Source organism: Heterodontus francisci, chromosome 13 (assembly GCF_036365525.1).
Source record: "Heterodontus francisci isolate sHetFra1 chromosome 13, sHetFra1.hap1, whole genome shotgun sequence".
NCBI lineage: Eukaryota > Metazoa > Chordata > Chondrichthyes > Heterodontiformes > Heterodontidae > Heterodontus > Heterodontus francisci.
Genome location: NC_090383.1, coordinates 96,797,003 through 96,818,205, shown reverse-complemented (window position 1 = coordinate 96,818,205; position 21,203 = coordinate 96,797,003). Strand labels below are relative to the sequence as shown.

General features: G+C 45.2%; 1 protein-coding gene across 1 annotated transcript in view; it reads left to right on the top strand.

Annotated features, from left to right (window-relative positions):
- The first annotated feature begins 13,430 nt into the window (after positions 1 to 13,430).
- Positions 13,431 to 21,203, top strand: part of si:ch73-105b23.6 (fibrillin-2) — a 39,354-nt gene continuing 31,581 nt past the window's right edge. Inside the window, exon 1 of the mRNA XM_068045698.1 lies at positions 13,431 to 14,694. Coding sequence (XP_067901799.1) covers positions 14,669 to 14,694 — 26 coding nt within the window. The 5' untranslated portion in view covers positions 13,431 to 14,668. The remainder of the gene's footprint in view (positions 14,695 to 21,203) is intronic.

The window sequence follows — 21,203 nt, the reverse complement described above, 5'->3', positions numbered from 1 at the left end:
CAGACGGCACCTCCGACTGTGCTGCAGTCCCTCAGTACTGCACTAAAGTGTTAACTTAGATTACGTGCTTGAGTCTTCAGACTCAGAGTGAGAGTGCGACCACTGAGTCAAGGCTGCAATCTTGCATATAGTTCTTTTAATGTAATAACATGTCCAAAGGTGCTTCATGAGGCAAAAGATGACACAATGTTGGGACAAGGATTTGGGGAGGTGATTAAAGGCATGAGCAAAGAAGATGTCTTTGAAGAGGCTTATGAAGGCAGGGTGAGAGGTAACAAGGTGGAGAGGTTTAAGGAAGGCATTTGGGATGGCTGAAGGTTCAGTGACCAAAAGCGAAGCAGAGAGAAGGGGTTACAAAGAAGATCAGAGTCTGAAGACAAAGACCACATGCTAGAAACAATTGCAAAGGTAGGGATGGGGCTAGCCTGGGGAATTGTAAAACATGACAGTACAGAAACAGAGTTAATGTTTCGGGTCAGTGACCCTTGAGACACTAGCCTTTGATGTTCAGTCGATGTATTGCGTAGGCTTCTTGCATTTCTTATAAAGCAGTCCAAGTATTCATTCGTTGAATTGCAACTCCCAACTGTTTATCCGTCATGTGTTGCACAATTTTCAGCACACTAAAGCAGAGCCCACGTAACTCTTACTGCACCGGACCTGAGAGATAGTCCTGTCAGTCGTTCGGTCTAAACTTTCTCACTTGTTTATCCAATTACATCAATCAGTTTGAAGCATGTTTACATTGTCCTTGAATGTTTAGTGAAATAGGAGAAGGGTCACTGACCCGAAACGTTCACTCTGCTTCTCTTTCCACAGATGCTGCCAGACCTGCTGAGTGATTCCAGCTTTTCTTGTTTTTGTTTCAGATTTCCAGCATCCGCAGTATTTTGCTTTTATATTAGTACAGAAACAGGCTGTTCTGGAAACCAAATCTTGGTAATCTTTTCCTCCATGTGAGCAATTTAGTCCAATCACACTCTCTTAATCCTTTAATATTCCTCTTTTTCAAGGAAATATCTATTTGTCTTTCAAAAGAATTTATATAGCCCACTTCAACAATGGTTTGTGCCCAATCACTTCCAATGGGAAATCCAATGGGACTGAAAATGGATCGGGGATGGGTTGAAGACCCTGGCCTCTGTGAAACAAAAATCTTTACTTTAGTGTCAGAGTTGGTCAGTGATAGGAATAGGATCATTCCTGGTCAGGAGATGCTGGGGGCCTTTGATTTGAGTAGGTGCCACAAGCAGCAACTGAATGAATAATGAACCAAACTACTTCTGATATCTGATTGAGGGAGGAATGCTGATTAGGACACAGGGAGAACTCTCTGTTCTTTCTTTTTTGTCTAAATGGTGTCACAGAATCTTTCACGTCCCCCTGAAAAGGCCTTGAGGAACTTGATTTAATATTTTAACTGAGAGATGGCGCCTGCAACGACACAGTATTCCCTCAGAACTGCATTGAAATGTGAAAATTAAACCCATGACCTTTTGAGTTAGAGGTGAGAGTGCTTCCAACTGAGCCTAGCTTACCATCTGAACCTGAATTGGGCTGAAAGGCCTGTTTCTGTGGGATAAATTCTATGCAATATTTTACGATTTTAACAAATGTAAACAGTACATGAAATAAACTTACAAGGAACCTTCAGTGTAGTTCTCAGGTACTTGGTGCCAATAAAGTCTTCTTCCAACTGGTAATATTAAGCAAAAGAATTATTTTACAAAAGGCAGCTTCTCATTCATTATAATAGGTTATTAAGGTAACATGATCTGTACACATCAATGAAATGGGGTTTCCATTTTCTTTCTATGTCACAAACTAGGGTATTCTTCTGCCTCAGGGAACATGCATTTAAGTAACTGAATAGGATCCTTTCTCAGGTTTACAGATTTCGAAACAGCCACACTATAGAAAAACAATACTTGCTTGAGCAGTTGGTGTATTCTAAGAAGGGCATCAGTACAAGATAGAAAACGCCCAAAGTCATCAGCGTGTTGTAGTCTTGTGAGGAACAAGCTAGTCAGCATTCGAGTCGTTAATGCGGCCAGTGTGAACACTCAATACAAAGGATAGGAATAAGACTGAAGGTGAGTAAAACTGATTTCTTGAAATCATATTCTACATGTGTAACTAATATTTTTTGGGGCCGATTTTCACTGGAGAAAATGAGCATTAACAGGGTGGTTTGGTCCTAACAAATAGGTCGTTATCTTGACTGCCCTGTTAATCCTAGTGATCAGCCACTGTAAATTTAATCAAGGCCGAATAATGGGCAGCCAAAGCCTCTGCCTGAAACAAGTGTAAGGCCTCATTTCCATGTAAATCAAGGATCTAATGATGTAGTTAGGATGACAAATTCACTTTTAATTGCCACATGGGTGGAGCTTTCGATGCGAACACTCAGCCCATGTGTACTGGCACTCCGACCAGAAAGGCCAAAAACATTTTTAAAAAATTGATTTTTTTTTTGTGTGGAGTCAGCTTCTGCTGAGCATTCCTCCTGCCTTTTCAAAAACCTTGCGGCTCAGTCTGGCCCGGCCTCAACCCCCCTCCAACCCAACTGGCCAACATTGGCCTGAGTGGGGAGCTGCATTGGGCGGGACTCCTGTTTAGTGTCCGCAGCTCCACCTGACAAATTGAAATGATGTCGGGGCCTCAAAATCGTGGTCACCCCTTCACTGCTGGAATGAACGGCCAATTCATGCACTCACCTGGTTGTCGATTAAAGATCAAAATCAACTCTTTAAATTTTTAGAAAAGTTGAAAGTTATGGTCTGACAATAAATATAGTAGCTGTATCTTGTGTATCCTAAGGAGCCCAAAGACTTGCATTTATGTAGCCTCCTATCTCTAGAGTTTCGAAGAATGAGAGGTGATGTCACTGAAACTTACAAAATTGTTACAGGGTGTGACAGGGTGGATGTAGATAGGATGTTTCCTCTGGCTGGTGAGTCTAGAACCAGGGGACACAGGCTCAGAATAAGGGGTAGGCCATTTAAGACTGCGATGAGGAGGAATTTCTTCACTCAGAGGGTGGTGAATCTTTGGAATTCTCTACGCCAGAGGGCTGTGGAAACTCAGTCATTCAGCATGTTCAAGACAGAAATGGAATATAGGGATAGGGTGGGAAAGTGGTGTTGAGGTAGATGATCAGCCATGGTCTAATTGAATGGTGGAGCAGGCTCAATGGGCTGAATTGCTTACTTTTGCTCCTGTGTTCCTGTTCCTATAAATTTCACTGCTACTGTGACAGTTTTTCCTTTGATAACTTTACTCCATATCTTCATGCCTTTCCGATTCGAATACTCAGCAGTGAGCATAGCCAGCGTCCATTGACAAATGTTTACTATCAATATTGATTTTGATTATTTTCACAGTATCTCATTATACACTTTACACTTTTTATTCCAGCTTACAAAAGCACATCTTCCACCCGTGAGTCCCATTTTGTAAATTTAGCACAAATTTGATAGTTTATTTGCTTTGTTTCCTAAAGTTGTGGGAATATAATTCCTGGATGTAATAATTGGCAGCATGTGTGGCTGCAGGTACTTGAGCTAATTGACGTCTTTTTAACTGTAATTGTTTTTAGATATTTGGTGGGCAAATTCATTTCAAAGCTGAGTTTCGCTTGGTAAATAATTTAAAAACTCAATGCATGATCTGTAGTTAGTTAATAATTCATTTTCCAGATGTCCCTGCAGTTAAATTTTGAGCAGCAGCTGTAGGGTCGCTAATAGTCATCTTAACTCTTTTAAGTAGACCAATTTCATATTTATTTCTGCAACAAAATGTTTACTGATGCAGTTTCCCATTGATGTGAAATTGAATGCATTTACAAATATTAATTACAGAAGAAAAATGTAATTGGATTGATTCCCTGTTAAACGTAGCTTTTGACACTGTTAAAAGGGACCAGAGACCAGTGAATCGATACAAACATTAAATGGCTTTCAAAAATGCAATTCCATTTAACATGAAACTTTCCAGCCACCCAGTATGTCTGAAAGCCAATTATTTTTGCATTAGCTAAAAAAATTGGCAAAGCTCAGTAAAAAAGCAACAACTCATGGTATACATGCATGCAAACAAAGCTGCTATTTTGATTTCTGCTAGATTTAATGAGACGTTACTAGCTGTTATTTTACAACAACAACTTGAATTTCTTTGGTATCTTTAGTGCAGTAAAACGTCCCAAGGCTCTTCACAGGAGCATTATCAGATAAAATTTACATTGCAGTTCTTGTTTGCGTGAGCCAAAATATACATCATTTAATGAACATGGAAATGTTTTTCCATGCTTATCATCAATGGTTTTACAGCACTGATGGTAGATAATTGGAAACCCCACCAAAGTAGCTGTGGGCGATCAAAGTAGTACTCATTTTGCAAAATTGATATCTTTATGTGGGGGTGGGCACAAACTTATATCCCAGAATTGTCTGGAAAAATAACGGTGAGTTCACGGCACTCACCATGATTCATGCGTAAGAAACCCAGCAACTTGTGGTGAGGAAGTGATGTGTGTGAGTTATGAATGATTACAAATTGCTGGACGAGTTGCATAGCTCTGCCATCAGCCGCACAAAAACAGGATCTTGCCATCAATCTCCCCATGAATTTCTACAAATTGCCGATTTTGCAGCACAAGTATAAGTGAAACTCTTCACAGAAAGATAGGGCTAAATTTTATAACAACATTGGGGACAGGAACAGAGGCTGTTGGGGGGCATAAAATCAGGATGGGACACATCAGACAGAAAGTCTGACATTGTGACATCCTATCCTGATTTTATCGATGGTGGCAAAGATGGAGGGCGGCGTTCTGAAGGATACACGGCGGGCAGGTAATTAAGATAGTTAAAAGGTCAATTGAAAGTGATTTTATGGTTGGGATTGCATTTTAAGAATGGCGCACAGGTTTCACGGGGCTTTAGAGGCTTGTTTCCTTCAAGAATGTGATACAGAGGCGGGCGAGCAAGGCTGCCTGGTAGGGGAGGCCATCGATGGGGAAACAATCGAGGGCTTGGCAGGGTGATGAAGGGAGGGCATCGCACATTGCATGAGGAGTGAGGAGAAGATTTTCTAAGGAGCAGGAGGTGCGGGAGCACCATTGCAAGGGGGACAATGGGCAAGTGCCACCTCGGCAAAGCTCACAAGTGGGGGGCATGAAGGTGGGCTGCTGTGGGAAGGACGCATTCAGGGAGAGGTCACCTTTCATGGGCCTCATTCATCCAGGCCTCGGGGACCCTATTGAAGATGAGGTGCAGCAGAGCGGAACACAGGGCCAGGCATTTGCAGTGGCACTGTAATGACCTGTGAGTACTGAGAAGAGCGAGAAAGGAGTTGCCCCATGCAGAAGGAGAGGGCCTACAGGTCGAGGCCCAACTACCTACAGATGTCCGAGGGACAGTGCCAACAAAGACTCCGCTTCTCCAGGGAGGCTGTCACAGACCTCTGCACTATGATGCAGGATGAGCTGTGCCTTGGGGAGTTGGTGGAATTCTAATACCAGTGGTGCTGAAAGTTACCCTGGCACTGAACCTCTACACCTCTGGATCATTCTAGGGATCCACTGGGGACATGTGTGGCATCTCACAGTCAGCAGCCTATCAGTGCATCAAGGAGGTCACCAATGCCCTTTTCGGGAGGGTCAGCGACTACGCGCGCTTCCACACGGATCCCAACTCTCAGGCTGGGATGGTCATTGGATTGGGGCTAGCGCTGGATTCCGCAGTTTCAGGGTGTCATTGACTGCACCCATGTGGCCATCAACGCTCTTGAACACCAGCCAGCCGCCTTCATCAACAGGAAGAGCTTCCACTCCCTCAATGTGCAATTGGTCTGGCACCACCATAAATGGATTCTGCAGATGCGTTTACGCTTCCCGGGAAGTTGCCACGATGCCTACATTTTGAGGCAGTCCCAGGTGCCAGAATTTTTCCAGTTTCCCTCCCACCTTCAGGGATGGATCCTTGGAGACAAGGGCTACCCACTGAGGACATGGCTACTGACACCTGTGAGGAGCCCACACACAGATGCAGTCGAGAGATACAATGTCTGCCACGGGACAACGCGAGCTACCATTGAGCATGCCATTGGTCTGCTGAAGATCAGATTCAGGTGCCTAGATCGGTCCGGTGGAGCTCTGCAGTGTGTCCTGGCGAGGATCTCATGTATTGTCGTGGTTTGCTGTGCACTGCACAACCTGACTCTACAGAGGGGGAGCCGATGAACAATGAGCTGGTGTGGGCAGCTCCTCCTCCTCCTCCTCTCCACAAGGCTACACAATGCAGAGTTCAATGCAGGACTGACAGCCCTTTAAAAATGGCACCAGCACCTGCCAAAGTGTTACCTGACGCTGTACTCCCCACCTCTGGACCCATCTCTGAACATGCAATTGGTTGGGTGTCACGACTCATTAAGCTTAATTGGCTGGCCGCCACTAAATACTGTGGCTACAAGAGCAGGTCAGAAGCTGGATATTCTGTGGAGAATAACTCACCTCCTGATTCTCCAAAGCCTTTCCCCCACCTACAAGACACAGGTCAGGAGTGGAATGGAATACTCTCCACTTGCCTGGATGAATGCAACTCCAACAACACTCAAGAAGCTTGACACCATCCAGACAAGCAAATCACTTGATTGGCAACCCATCCATCAACTTAAACATTCACTCACTCTACCACCGGTTCAGCATGGCTACAGTGGGTACCATCCACACGATGCACTGCAGCGGCTTGCCAAGGCTTCTTCAACAGCACCTCCCAAACCTGGGATCTCTCCCACCTAGATGCACAAGAGCAGCAGGCACATTGGAACATTGCCACCTGCAAGTTCCCCTCCAAGTTACACACCATCCTGACATAGAAACATGTCACCATTCCTTCAATAGTACTGGGTCAAAATCCCGGAACTCATTTCCTAACAGCAGTAAGGGAGTACTTTCATCACATAGACAGCAGCAGTTTAAGAAGGCAACTCACCATCACTTTCTCAAGGGCAATTAAGGATGGGCAATAAATGCTGGCCTAGCCAGTGACGCCCACATTCCATGAATGAATTTTAAAAAAATGTGCGCCCTAGGACTGATCAGCAGCTCATGGCTGGAATGCCAATCGGACAGAGGTCATTCACACCCAAGGTTAGTAAAAGGGGAATGGGGGGCGGGGGGGGTGCAGGGGTGATGGGTGTTGGACAAACAGCAGCTTTGTGATCAAAAATTGACACCAGTATCCAACACAAGACAGTATCCACTACAAGATTTCTGCCAACTGCTTAAGGCACATAATTATTGAAGGGCACTTTACCCAAATTCTGAAGATTCTTTTCAGATCTAGTTTGCCTTTTTTGGAAAATCAAAAACCAGACAGGTGACAAAAGGCAAATTAAAACTGCAGATGCTGGAAATCTGAAACAAAAAGAATAAGTACTGGATACACTCAGCAGCTCTGGAGACAACAGAATCTTCAACATTTTTTCAGAAATTCAAAAGCGTTGTAGTATTATTTGGCATAGGAACAGGAATAGGTCATTCAGCACCTCAAGCCTGCTCGGCCATTCAATTAGATGATGCCTGATTTGTAACAAAAGTGCTGGAAATGGTCAGCAGGTCAGGCAGCATCTGTGGAGAGAGAAACAGAGTTAACGTTTCAGGTCTCTGACCTTGTATGACTGATTTGCCTCTCAACCTACCCAGGAACAGGCTATTCTAAATTTGGTATTGTGTAATGAGGTAGGATTAATAAGAGATCTCGTAGTTAAGGATCCTCTAGGGAGAAGTGATCATAACATGGTAGAATTTCAAATTCAGTTTGAGGGTGAGCAACTCGGGTCTCAAATCAGTGTCTTCAACTTAAACAAGGGCGATTACAGAGGTATGAAGAAAGAATTGTCTAAAAGCGGGCTGGGAAAATAGACTGCAGGGGAAGTCAGTAGATGAGCAGTGGCAGACTTTTAAGCTGATATTTCATAACACTCAGCAAACATTTATTCCGGTCAGAAGGAAGGACTCGATGAGAACGATGAACCACCCGCGGATAACAAAGGAAGTTAAGGAGAGTATCAAATCAAAAACAAAGGTGTACAAATTGGCAAAAGCTAGTGGTAGGCTAGAGGATTGGGAATTTTTTAGAAACCAGCAGCGGACGACTAAAAAACTAACAAAAAGGGAGAAAATTGATTATGAGAGTAAATTGGCAAGAAATATAAAAACAAACAGTAAGAGCTTCTACGGGTATATAAAAATGAAGAGAGTAGCTAAAGTAAGTGTGGGACCCTTAGAGGATGAGACTGGGGAATTAATAACAGGGAACAGGGAAATGGCAGATAATTTAAACCAATATTTTGCATCGGTCTTCAAGGTGGAGGACACTATAAACATCCCGACAATAATAGATGAGCAAGGTGTAAATGGGAGGGAGGAACTTGTAATAATCTCTATCACGAGGGAAAAGGTGCTGGACAAACTGATGGGACTAAAGGCAGACAAGTCGCCAGGACCTGATGGCCTGCATCCAAGGGTTTAAAAAGAAGTGGCTGCAGAGATAGTAGAGGCATTGGTCATAATATACCAAAACTCACTGGATTCCGGTAGGGTACCAGTGGATTGGAAAATCACAAATGTGACTCCCCTATTCAAGAAAGGAGGGAGCCAGAAAGCAGGAAACTATAGACCAGTTAGCTTAATATATGTCATTGGGAAAATGTTGGAGTCCATTATTAAGGAAGAAATAGCAGGACATTTAGAAAAGCATAATGCAATCAAACAGAGTCAACATGGTTTTATGAAAGGGAAATCATGTTTGACAGATCTGTTAGAGTTCTTTGAGGATATAACAAAGAGTGGATAAAGGGGAACTGGTAGATGTATTGTATTTGGATTTTCAGAAGGCATTCAATAAGGTGCCACGTAAAAGGTTATTGCACAAAATAAGAGCTCAGGGTATTAGGAGTAATGTGTTGGCATGGATTGAAGATTGGCTAACACACAGAAGGCAGAGAGTCGGGATCAATGGGTCTTTTTCAGGTTGGAAAGCTATAACTGGTGGGGTGCCACAAGGATCGGTCCTAGGGTCTCAACTATTTACTATCTATATCAATGACTTGGAGGAAGGGACAGAGTGTAGTGTATCCAAATTTGCTGATGATGCAAAAATAGGTGGGAAGGCATGTTGTGATGAGGACACAAAGAATCTGCAAAGGGATATAGATAGGTTAAGTGAGTGGACAAAAACTTGGCAGATGGAGTTCAATGTGGGAAAGTGTGAGGTCATCCACTTTGGTAGGAAGAATAAAAAGGCAGATTATTATTTAGATGGACAAAGACTACAAAATATTGCAGGACAGAAGGATCTGGGTGTTTTTGTACATGAAACACAAAAAGATAGCATGCAGGTGCAGTCAGTAATTAGCAAGGCAAATGGAATTTTGGCCTTTATTGCTAGGGGGTTAGAGTTTAAAAATAGGGAAGTCTTGTTACAACTGTACAGGGTGTTGGTGAGGCCACACCTGGAGTACTGCGTACAATTTTGGTCCCCATATTTAAGGAAGGATATACTAGCATTGGAGACAGTTCAGAAAAGGTTCACTAGGCTGATTCCTGGGATGAGGGGGTTGTCTTATCAAGAACGACTAAACAGGTTAGCCTTTATTCATTGGAGTTTAGAAGAATGGGGGGTGATCTGATTGAAACATATAAGATTTTAAGGGGGCTCGACAGGGTAGATGTTGAGAATATGCTTCCACTGGTGGGGGAATCTCGAACTAGGGGACATAGTTACAGAATAAGGGGGCACACATTTAAAACTGAGATGCGAAGGAATTTCTTCTCTCAGAGGGTAGTGAATGTTTGGAATTCTCTACCTCAGAGAGTTGTGGAGGCTAGGTCACTAAATATATTTAAGGAGGAGGTAGATAGATTTTTGAAATCTCGGGGAGTCGAGGGGTATGCAGAGCAGGCCTGAAAGAGGAGTTGAGGCCTGGGACAGATCAGCCATGATCTTATTGAATGGTGGGGCAGGCTTGAGGGGCTGAATGGCCTACTCTTGCTTCTATTTCTTATGTTCTAATGTAATTTACCCAATTTAGCTCCATTGACCCTTTTTAAAATCCAAACTGGTCAATTTTTGCTTAATTTTTAAATACATTTTGGGGGATGTTGCAATTAATTTGGCAAGAGGGCAAGGATTTAGTCTCCTAACTTTACCACAAAAAAACAGTGTGGAGAGAGAACTTGATGTCTGTAAAGATATCTATAAACCAGTCCAACCCAAAGGGCTGAATTATAAATATGAATCACAGGGTTGTGGCTCATCTATAACAATAATACTCAATTTTTGTCTGTCCAGACTGTTTTGCTTGGTGAATTTAGGTGCATGTCTGTTGGTGGGTTTATTTGGTGGATGGTGCCTGGTGCACGTGGAGCACGCGGAGGATTGGAGCGTGTGACGCATGTACGGCTGCCAACGGTTGGTGGCAGCAGCGGTGGGGTGGGCTGTGGTTGGTGGAGGAAAAAACACCAGTGAAAGATAAGGGGAGCCCAACTACAAAGTTCCCCTGACTGGAGGAATTGTTTCTGTGAGGGATGGGATGGGATTGATGGGATTTTATAGGAATAGCAAGAGAGGGATGCGGATGTCATGGGAATGATGGAAGGAATGGGATGGGGATGGCATGAGAGGGAATGGCATGGGAAGGATGGAGTGGCATGGGAGGGGTGGATGAGATAATGGAACTGGTTAAGTGTGGTGAAATGTCAGGAACAAATATTGGATACAGCTTATTATTCGAAAGCTATTCTTTATGCTAAAAATGAAGATTCATTAGATTTGAGTGAAAAAGTTTTAAAAAGCTGTCAGGTAAATTAAAAGATTACATCAACATTGATTCTTTGACCAAGATGATGATAACAGTCTATACCCTCCAGAACTTCTAAGTCTCATTCCAATGGGCATGCCACTGCATAAACTTAGACTCAAGGGGCTGAATTCTATGGCCCGCCCCCCCCCTTGAGGTGGGGGTTGGAGGCTGGGGGACAGGGGGCACGGAGAATCGCGACAGGTGGTGGGGGGTGGAGGGCCTGTCGCCTTGTCATTGCCAAGCGATCTTACTGGGGGCGGGATAGGCCGACGGTGGCCTTCCTGCTCAGAGGACAATTGAGGGCCTTAGGTGGCCCATTAGCAGTCCATTAAAGACCCTGCTGCTGCTGGGACCTTACCAGTAGCAGGGGTGCCTCCGACATGCAGGGAGGGTGCCTTGTAACACAAGGCATACTCCCTGTAGGCTTGGGGGGGGGAGGGGGGAGTCCCTCCTCTGTGGGCAATCTGTGGCCCATGGAGGACCCCTGCCAGGAACAACGTTACCACCCGGGACACCCCTCCCCCTGGACAGCACAACCACCCCCCTACCCACCCTCACTGGGGCCTTCCGTACTGGCCCCGGCGACCCCATCTCACTTACTTGAGGTCCGGGGTTCCAGCACTGGGCCTGTGTCAAAGGCCTCTGCTTTACTGGCAGTGGCCACCACTCCCAGTGGCGCTGCCGATACTGCTGAGCTGCCAGCCCCCTGATTGGCCAGCAGCTCTTGCAAGCGGTATCCCGTCTTTAAAGGGACAGGAATCCCAGCTTGTGAAACTTTGAATTAAAAGACCGGAGGATCGTTCTGGTGGGTGGTGGCGTTGGGGTGGGGGTGGGGGTGGGGGGTATTGTGGCATAAAAAGGCAGAGGCAGGCTTTCCCTGCCAAGGAAGGAGCAGTTATAATGTAGACACGAAAATTGAATCCTAAACAAGGACTTTGTCGTGGAACAAAATTGATAGTTAGGAAGCTGTTTCCTTCCATGATAGATGCTGATATTATAACAGGCAGATTTCAAGGAGGTAAAGTGTTTATTCCTTGAAAAATATTGAGCCCATCGAATGTAAACCTGCCATTTCAACTCAGGAGAAAACAGTTCCCAATTAGACTTCCATATTCTATCACATATATTCTGTCACAAGGCCAGACTCTTGCCAACATTTGTTATTATATTTCGAGGTCTGTTTTTACACATGGACAGCTTTACATAGCTTTTTCCAGAGTGAGGAGTTTTGATTCTGTTAAAGTCTTTGGTGAAAGAATAACTAGAAATTCTGTATTTAAGGAAGTACTGTTGCAATCAAGATACTAATTTGCCAACAAACGTTTTGTGGGTCTCTGCTAGCATAATAATAAAATTGGAAATACTCAAACCTCCAAAACGCTAGCCTTTCATTTTTAAAGCACAGAAACTAGAATTAAAAATAAATAAATAATAAAAATAAAACCTGTATACACAACACAAAGATGTTAGCTGTGTTGAGAATCATGGTATGGCAAGGGCATTTATGATGCTCCTTTTGTATATTATATGAGGCTCCTGATCTATCTGGGAGAATCTCATATCACTGTACCAACACCTGACGCTACAATACTGCAGGTAAGCTTCACAACCTACTGCTTTGCTGCCCTGTTTGGAGAATGCAAGGGTGATGCTTACCAGAAACAGTGGGAGTCCAGAGGCTGCCCATGATGATTTGTAAGGAATACCCCTAAATTAGTTAATTGGAATGGTCTCGGTCAGAGGTCATCAACCTGCAGCCCATTAACTACTCGTACTGCTCTTGACCTTGATCTATTGAACCCATTTTTTCTCATTATCAATTTTTAGAAAATAGCTATTTAAATGTGTTTCTAATTTAAAAAGAATATCAGATATCTAAAAATCTCCTTGGCGATGGATATACAACTGACAAAAGCTAGAATTTGTGAAATTTTTAATCACAAAAATATGAAATTCTATCGGAAACATGCTTGGATCAAAAGACATAACAAGTTGCAGTTCCACTGTTTTGCCAAGCAAAATGACGTCATGTGCACCATCGCATTCATGGCTCACCTATCGTCCGCTAGCCGATCATGTGAGTCGCTTGCAGATGCAGGCGTATATATCAATAAAGAAACTAACTGCGGCCCTTGTTTTGAAGCTGTTTTGCTACAAAAAGAAATTATTACAGGAAACAGAAGTTTGCAACATTCATCGGTAGTATTAAGGTCAACAAACATTTTATTAAACAGATTAGTGCTTGAATTTAATTTGAAAAAATTGGCATAATTAGAGGGGTTGAAATGGCTACAAAGAATAAATGTGTCTGTCGTGTTTTTCATTATTATTGACATTTGAGTAACAGCATTGTGGCCCTTAAGATACTGCGTTTTTGACTAAATTTAAATAAAGGTTCTTCCTGTTATTAAGGTTGCCGACCCCTGTTTTTGGTTGACTCCTCTGGTATTTTCTTTTAATCTCCCAGTGCAGAAGTTGTAAACCTCCACTCAGCCCATCCCATTGATGGTATAGCCAGATTATAAACTTCCTGTTGGAAATTGGCATGCCAAAACAATGCTTCTGCAGCCTGGACCGCTCTGGAGAAGCCCTGCAGTACTTGGCAGAGCGGGTGTCAAGAATCATGCATGCTACACAACCTTGTCATCAGGAGGGGACAACCCTTGCCATCAGCTACGCAGCAGCAGCTGAAGAGCAGGAGCATGAGGGGGAGGAGGAGGAGCAGGACGAAGAGGAAGTGGAGGCAGAGGAAGGGAGGAGGCAACCTAAACAGTTCCTACTGGCCGGGCTGTCTGTGAAGAACTCATCTGAGTGTGATACCACTTACTGCAACCTCAACTCAGAGGGAAGTGTGTCACTGACTGTGATGCAATTTGTTTGGCTGATGTGGCCTTTGTGGTTGAATAGCTGGCACTGTGTGCAAGCTGTGAGATGTATGTGTGAGGTTTACAGCAGTGTTATATGTGTGAGGTTGAGATGAAGCATATGAATGTCAGATATGAGTCTTGATTGATACAGATTATTGATAGGTGAGGGATTGAACAGTGGTTGAGGCTTCTGGTGCAGTTGTTAGGATATGGCATTTGAAAATGTATAAACTAACCTTGACCACTCATGCGAGATCAGTGAGCTTCTTGCGGCACTGCTTTTAGGTCCTTGCGTCTTGACGCCCGGCGTTGACTTCTATGGCTATCTTATCCCACTGCCTTTTGTCTGTGTGTCTGGAGGGTCTACTGCCCCCCTCTGGATGCAGGACATCTCTTTTTCTTCCCACCTCATCCTCTAAGCCCTCCAAATGCAGTGTCCGAAAATGCTGGAGCCTGCTCTCTCCCCAGTTGTGTCATCCCTCACTCTTTCCTATGTCAGATTCTCTGCAACCACGACTCCTAGCACCTGCTCTGGCCATAATGCACTGCCACATTAAGAGTTGCAGGCTAGCTTTAAGTAGTGCAGACTAGAAATGGTGTCCGGGCACCTCTCATTGGAAATTCCGCATGTGCTGCAGAAACCATTTTGGTAGTTTAAGAGGCCTCAGCGCGCGGAAATAAATGATGCTACAGCGTCCAATTTCACCGTCAACCTGTTCTGTTAAGATAATTAGGAGTAGCAATAACAGAAAATGGGTGTCTCAGCAATGCAATTGTTGTATTTTTAATCATACAGTTCAAATATATCAATTAATGAGCTCTGAACTTCTCTCAGCTTATTGGCAGATCCTGTATCTCTAACATCACTGGGAAAAGTACTGAAAAATCAAAGCATTGGACTAAAAATCTACACGATTGTTGAATGTTGTTAACTGATGGATTCCCAAATTTACAAAACATGGTGAGTCATTAATGTCTATATGTAATGTGTATGTATATGCAATATGTATATATGCATATATATAATATCATGTACAGTATTTTAAGAAAATAATAATTTGAACTACTTAAAGAAGCACAAGTGCTAAATCCTACAAAGAGGTCAGGTGCATTATCCCAGAGAGGAAGAACTGGTGGAAGTCACTGGTGCACTCATTTTTTATTCTTACAATCTGTTCAAAACCAGCATTGGGAAAGACCAGGGAGGAGACTACGTTTCACTCCATGCCTCAAGAATATAGCATGGTCTGGATGATGACATAATCCAAGCAATTGGAAGTAAATACATTTTAAACTAAAACATAAAGGCTCTGCTAATGTCTCTTGAAGTAATTGCCTTCCACCAGTCTGATGATGAACCATACGCAGTAGAATGTTCACAGATTTTATACCGATCTATCCAGAGCTCTGTAACCTCAATCTAACAACTTGCGTGCAGCTCCGAAACACTAGCTTGTTTTCATTTGTTCATGGGATGTAAATGTCATTGGCAAGACCAGCAATCGTTGCCCATGCCTGATTGCCCTTGAGAAGGTGGTGGTGAATCGCCTTCTTCAACTGCTGCAGTCCATATGGTGTAGGTACACCCACAGTGCTGTTAGGAAAGGAGTTCTACGATTTTGACCCAGCGACAGTGAAGGAATGGTGATATAGTTCCAAGTCAGGATGGTGTGTGACTTGGAAGGGAACTTGCAGGTGGTGGTGTTCCCATGCTTCTGCTGCCCTTATTCTTCTTTGTAATAGAGGTCACAGGTTTGGAAGATACTGTCAAAGGAGCCTTGGCGAGTTGCTGCAGGACAAGTCCAACCCGGCTAATTACCGCCCCATCAGTCTACTCTCAATCATCAGTAAAGTGATGGAAGGTGTCATCAACAATGCCATCAAGCAGCACTTGCTTAGCAATAATCTGCTCAGTGATGCTCAGTTTGGGTTCTGCCAGGGCCACTCAGCTTCTGACCTCATTACAGCCTTGGTTCAAACATGGACAAAATAGTTGAACTCAAGAGGTGAGGTGAGAGTTACTGCCCTTGACATCAAGGCAGCATTTGACCGAGTATGGCATCAAGGAGCCCTAGCAAAACTGAAGTAAATGGGAATCGGGGGAAAAACTCTCTGCTGGTTGGAGTCATACCTAGCGCAAAGGAAGATGGTTGTGGTTATTGGAGGTCAATCATCTGAGCTCCAGGACATCACTGCAGGAGTTCCTCAGGGTAGTGTCCGAGGCCCAACCATCTTCAGCTGCTTCATGACCTTCCTTCAATCATAAGGTCAGAAGTGGGGATGCTCGCTGATGATTGCACAATGTTCAGAACCATTCGTGACTCCTCACATACTGAAGCAGTCGGTGTTGAAATGCAGCAAGACCTGGACGATATCCAGGCTTGGGCTGATAAGTGGCAAGTAACATTTGTGCCACACAAGTGCCAGGCATTGACCATCTCAAACAAGACAGAATCTAACCATCTCCCCTTGACATTCAATGGCATCGCTGAATCCCCCACTATCAACATCCTAGGGGCTACCATTGACCAGAAACTGAACTGGAGTGGCCATATAAATACCGTGGCTACAAGAGCAGGTCCGAGGCTAGGAATCCTGCGGCGAGTAACTCACCTCCTGACTCCCCAAAGCCTGTCCACCATCTACAAGGCACAAGTCAGGGGTGTGATGGAATACTCTCCACTTGACTGGATGGGTGCAGCTCCAACAACACTCAAGAAGCTCGACACCATCCAGAACAAAGTAGCCCGCTTGATTGGCACACCATGCACAAACATTCACTCCCTCCACCACTGACGCACAGTGGCAGCAGTGTGTACCATCTACAAGACGCACTGCAGCAATGCACCAAGGCTCCTGAGACAGCACCTTCCAAACCCGCGACCTCTCCCACCTCGAAGGACAAGAGCAGCAGATGCATTGGAACTTCACCACCTGCAAGGTCCCGTCCAAGTCACACACCATCCTGACTTGGAACTACATCGCCGTTCCTTCACTGTCGCTGGGTCAAAATCCTGGAACTCCCTTCTTAACAGCATTGTGGGTGTACCTACCTCACATGGACTGCAGCGGTTCAAGAAGGCAGCTCACCACCACCTTCTCAAGGGAAATTAGGGATGGGCAATAAATGCTGGCCTGGCCAGCGACGCCCAAAATCCCATGAATGAATTTAAAAAAAAATCTTGTAGTGAAGGCCTGCTTGGTTCTGCAAAAAACCCCCAACCCGAGCCCGGAAGAACCACATCCGACCCGAGCCCGACCCGGCCTGAGTCCTTCCATTTTTCCCCGCACCCGACCCAACCCGACCCAATCATCAGTTAACCCACCTTCCGTTTTTCACTTTCTTGCTGATCTGCACAAGCTTAAAATAACTGTAATAAAACCACCTTTCTAGTCAAAAAATTACATTAACAGTGGAGCCACTTACCTGTGATAGAGCGTGTCTGGCCCGGCCCAACCTGAATGCCGGACCCAAAAGTGCAACCCGACCCAACCTGAACCCGACACATATCGTCAGGTCCTGTCGGGTTCGGGTCGGGTACCAGGCCTTTATCTTGTAGATGTTACACACTGCTACTGCTGTCCACCGGTGGTGGAGGGAGTGAATGTTTAAGGTGGTGGATGGGGTGTGAACAAGCAGGCTGTTTTTTCTGAGTGGTGTCGAGCTTCTTGGAACTGCACTCATCCAGACAAGTGGAGAGCATTTCATTACACTCCTGACTTGAGCCTTGTAGATGGTTGATACATTTTGGGGAGTCTGGAGGTAAGTTACTCCCCGCAGAATGCCCAGCCTCTGACTTGCTCCGAAGAATGTTGGGTGAGGCCTGGTAAAAGTTTGTTTATGGATGTCAAGGAATGGAGAAAAAATATTTGAGTTGAGGATACATCTGCAGTGCTCTCCTGCCAGACATACTGTAAATGGTGGTGGAAGTTGGCCAACTGGGAGGGGAAAGGGCTAAGACACCACTCCAGAAATGTGTTGATGTGGCGCAAGGCACATTGGAAATATTGGAACAGAGGAGGCTCTGTCACCAGAAAGTCAACCTGGTAACTATGACTGTTTTGCAGCCATTTTGCTGGACATCCAAGGAACTTAAAGTGGGCATGAGCAAAAACAGGTGCGGATTTCCAGGTACATAGTATTTTCTTTTTCTTTTTTTCTTTCTTTTGGGCCTCCTTATCTCGAGAGACAATGGATACGCGCCTGGAGGTGGTCAGTGGTTTGTGAAGCAGCGCCTGGAGTGGCTATAAAGGCCAATTCTGGAGTGACAGGCTCTTCCACAGGTGCTGCAGAGAAATTTGTTTGTTGGGGCTGTTGCACAGTTGGCTCTCCCCTTGCGCCCCTGTCTTTTTTCCTGCCAACTACTAAGTCTCTTCGACTCGCCACAATTTAGCCCTGTCTTTATGGCTGCCCGCCAGCTCTGGCGAATGCTGGCAACTGACTCCCACGACTTGTGATCAATGTCACACGATTTCATGTCGCGTTTGCAGACGTCTTTATAACGGAGACATGGACGGCCGGTGGGTCTGATACCAGTGGCGAGCTCGCTGTACAATGTGTCTTTGGGGATCCTGCCATCTTCCATGCGGCTCACATGGCCAAGCCATCTCAAGCGCCGCTGACTCAGTAGTGTGTACAAGCTGGGGATGTTGGCCACCTCGAGGACTTCTGTGTTGGAGATACGGTCCTGCCACCTGATGCCAAGTATTCTCCGGAGGCAGCGAAGATGGAATGAATTGAGACGTCGCTCTTGGCTGGCATACGTTGTCCAGGCCTCGCTGCCGTAGAGCAAAGTACTGAGGACACAGGCCTGATACACTCGGACTTTTGTGTTCCGTGTCAGTGCGCCATTTTCCCACACTCTCTTGGCCAGTCTGGACATAGCAGTGGAAGCCTTACCCATGCGCTTATTGATTTCTGCATCTAGAGACAGGTTACTGGTGATAGTTGAGCCTAGGTAGATGAACTCTTGAACCACTTCCAGAGCGTAGTTGCCAATATTGATGGATGGAGCATTTCTGACGTCCTGCCCCATGATGTTCGTTTTCTTGAGGCTGATGGTTAGGCCAAATTCATTGCAGGTAGCCGCAAACCTGTCGATGAGACTCTGCAGGCACTCTTCAGTGTGAGATGTTAAAGCAGCATCGTCAGCAAAGAGGAGTTCCCTGATGAGGACTTTCCGTACTTTGGACTTCGCTGTTAGATGGGCAAGGTTGAACAACCTGCCCCCTGATCTTGTGTGGAGGAAAATTCCTTCTTCAGAGGACTTGAACGCATGTGAAAGCAGCAGGGAGAAGAAAATCCTAAAAATTGTGGGTGCGAGAACACAGCCCTGTTTCACACCACTCAGGATAGGAAAGGGCTCTGATGAGGAGCCACCATGTTGAATTGTGCCTTCCATATTGTCATGGAATGAGGTGATGATACTTAGTAGCTTTGGTGGACATCCGATCTTTTCTAGTAGTCTGAAGAGACCACGTCTGCTGACGAGGTCAAAGGCTTTGGTGAGATCAATGAAAGCAATGTAGAGGGGCATCTGTTGTTCACGGCATTTCTCCTGTATCTGACGAAGGGAGAACAGCATGTCAACGGTCGATCTCTCTGCACGAAAGCCACACTGTGCCTCAGGGTAGACGCGCTCGGCCAGCTTCTGGAGCCTGTTCAGCGCGACTCGAGCAAAGACTTTCCCCACTATGCTGAGCAGGGAGATTCCATGGTAGTTGTTGCAGTGACCGCAGTCACCTTTGTTTTTATAGAGGGTGATGATATTGGCATCGCGCATGTCCTGTGGTACTACTCCCTCGTCCCAGCACAGGCAAAGCAGTTCATGTAGTGCTGAGAGTATAGCAGGCTTGGCACTCTTGATTATTTCAGGGGTAATGCTGTCCTTCCCAGGGGCTTTTCCGGTGGCTAGAGAATCAATGGCATCACTGAGTTCCGATTTGGTTGGCTGTATGTCCAGCTCATCCATGACTGGTAGAGGCTGGGCTGCATTGAGGGCAGTCTCAGTGACAGCATTCTCCCTGGAGTACAGTTCTAGGTAGTGCTCAACCCAGCGGTCCATTTGTTTGCGTTGGTCAGTGATTATGTCCCCTGATTTAGATTTGAGGGGGGCGATCTTCTTGATGGTTGGCCCAAGAGCTCCCTTCATGCCATCATACATTCCTCTGATGTTTCCAGTGTCTGAGGCCAGCTGAATATGACTGCATAGGTGTTGCCAGTAGTCGTTTGCGCAGCGCCTGGCTGTTCTTTGTGCAGTGCTTCTGGCTGCTTTAAGTGCTGCGGATGTTAAATCGCTGGGGGCTTTCTTGTAGTTCAACAGTGCAATGCGCTTAGCGGCTATGACAGGTTCCAGCTCTTCATTATGAGATTGAAACTAGTCTGCATTTCTCTTCGCACTTTTGCCGTAGGTGGTCAAAGCTGACTCATAGATGGCGTCTCTGATGTGGGCCCACTTGGTCTCAGCATCCCCTGTGGGAGTGTTTTGAAGGGCTGTTACAAGTAAATTAAACTAGTGCTATTTAAAGGGATCACCAACAATTTACAGGCTAGTTGCTGATTAATTTCTTCTGACTGTTGCTACATTTCTGCATGCTGTTGCTGCTTCCCAGAGTTGTTTCAAGTGTTTACGGGGATTGGTGAGGCAGGTGCTGAAGTACATTTTTTCTGACTTCAGTGCTTCTGCACAAAACAACTAGCTTCCAGACATCTGTGGCCTAGTACAGCTTCTTCTTGGCATTGAGCATGAGTGGGAGAATGAGCGGAGGCCTTGCAGAGCAAGGCAAGATGCTAGAAGAGGAAGGAGGGGGCAGGAAGGATGATGATGATGAGGAAGCGGAAGAGAAAGGGAGGTTGCAAACTGGACAGTCACTTTTTACCCAGCATGTATGTGAAGAATTAATTTATGTGCGATATCAGTAACTTCAACTCCAATTCCCATTCAACAACAGATAAATGCAAATACAAAATAAGCATTCCAAACCAAATTTATAAATGAAATTATGCCATATTGCATTCAAACTTAAACTAATCACTCTTCGGCATTCCTTTATTGCCTGTCTTCCATGTGCTTTTGCTTGTCCTAGTGCTCCTACGCAGTGCTACCCCGGTGGCTGCAGCATAGCGGGTGGAAGACTTTCAGTGGAGGAGACTGCAGATGGCCTTGAGCAGCTGTGGGCCTAGAAGGCCTGGATTTAGACTGCACCATTTTGGCATAGGCAGTAAGTCTGAGCTGACTGGCAACAGCAAGGGAACTGGGGGAATGACCAGTGAGTAGGGGGATCACGAACGCTGTCATCCAGAGAGAGCACAGCAGGTTCATGCTTCATGGAGCCACTGCCACTCCCCTGGGCAGTGTCCCTGTGTTACGACCAGGTGAGCAAGGTGTCTAGGGTTCCCTTTCAGCCTTCACCTGGTCTTACTGTAACAGGGTTATATTGTTCTACACACTGTGTTTTAGCTCCCCCTTG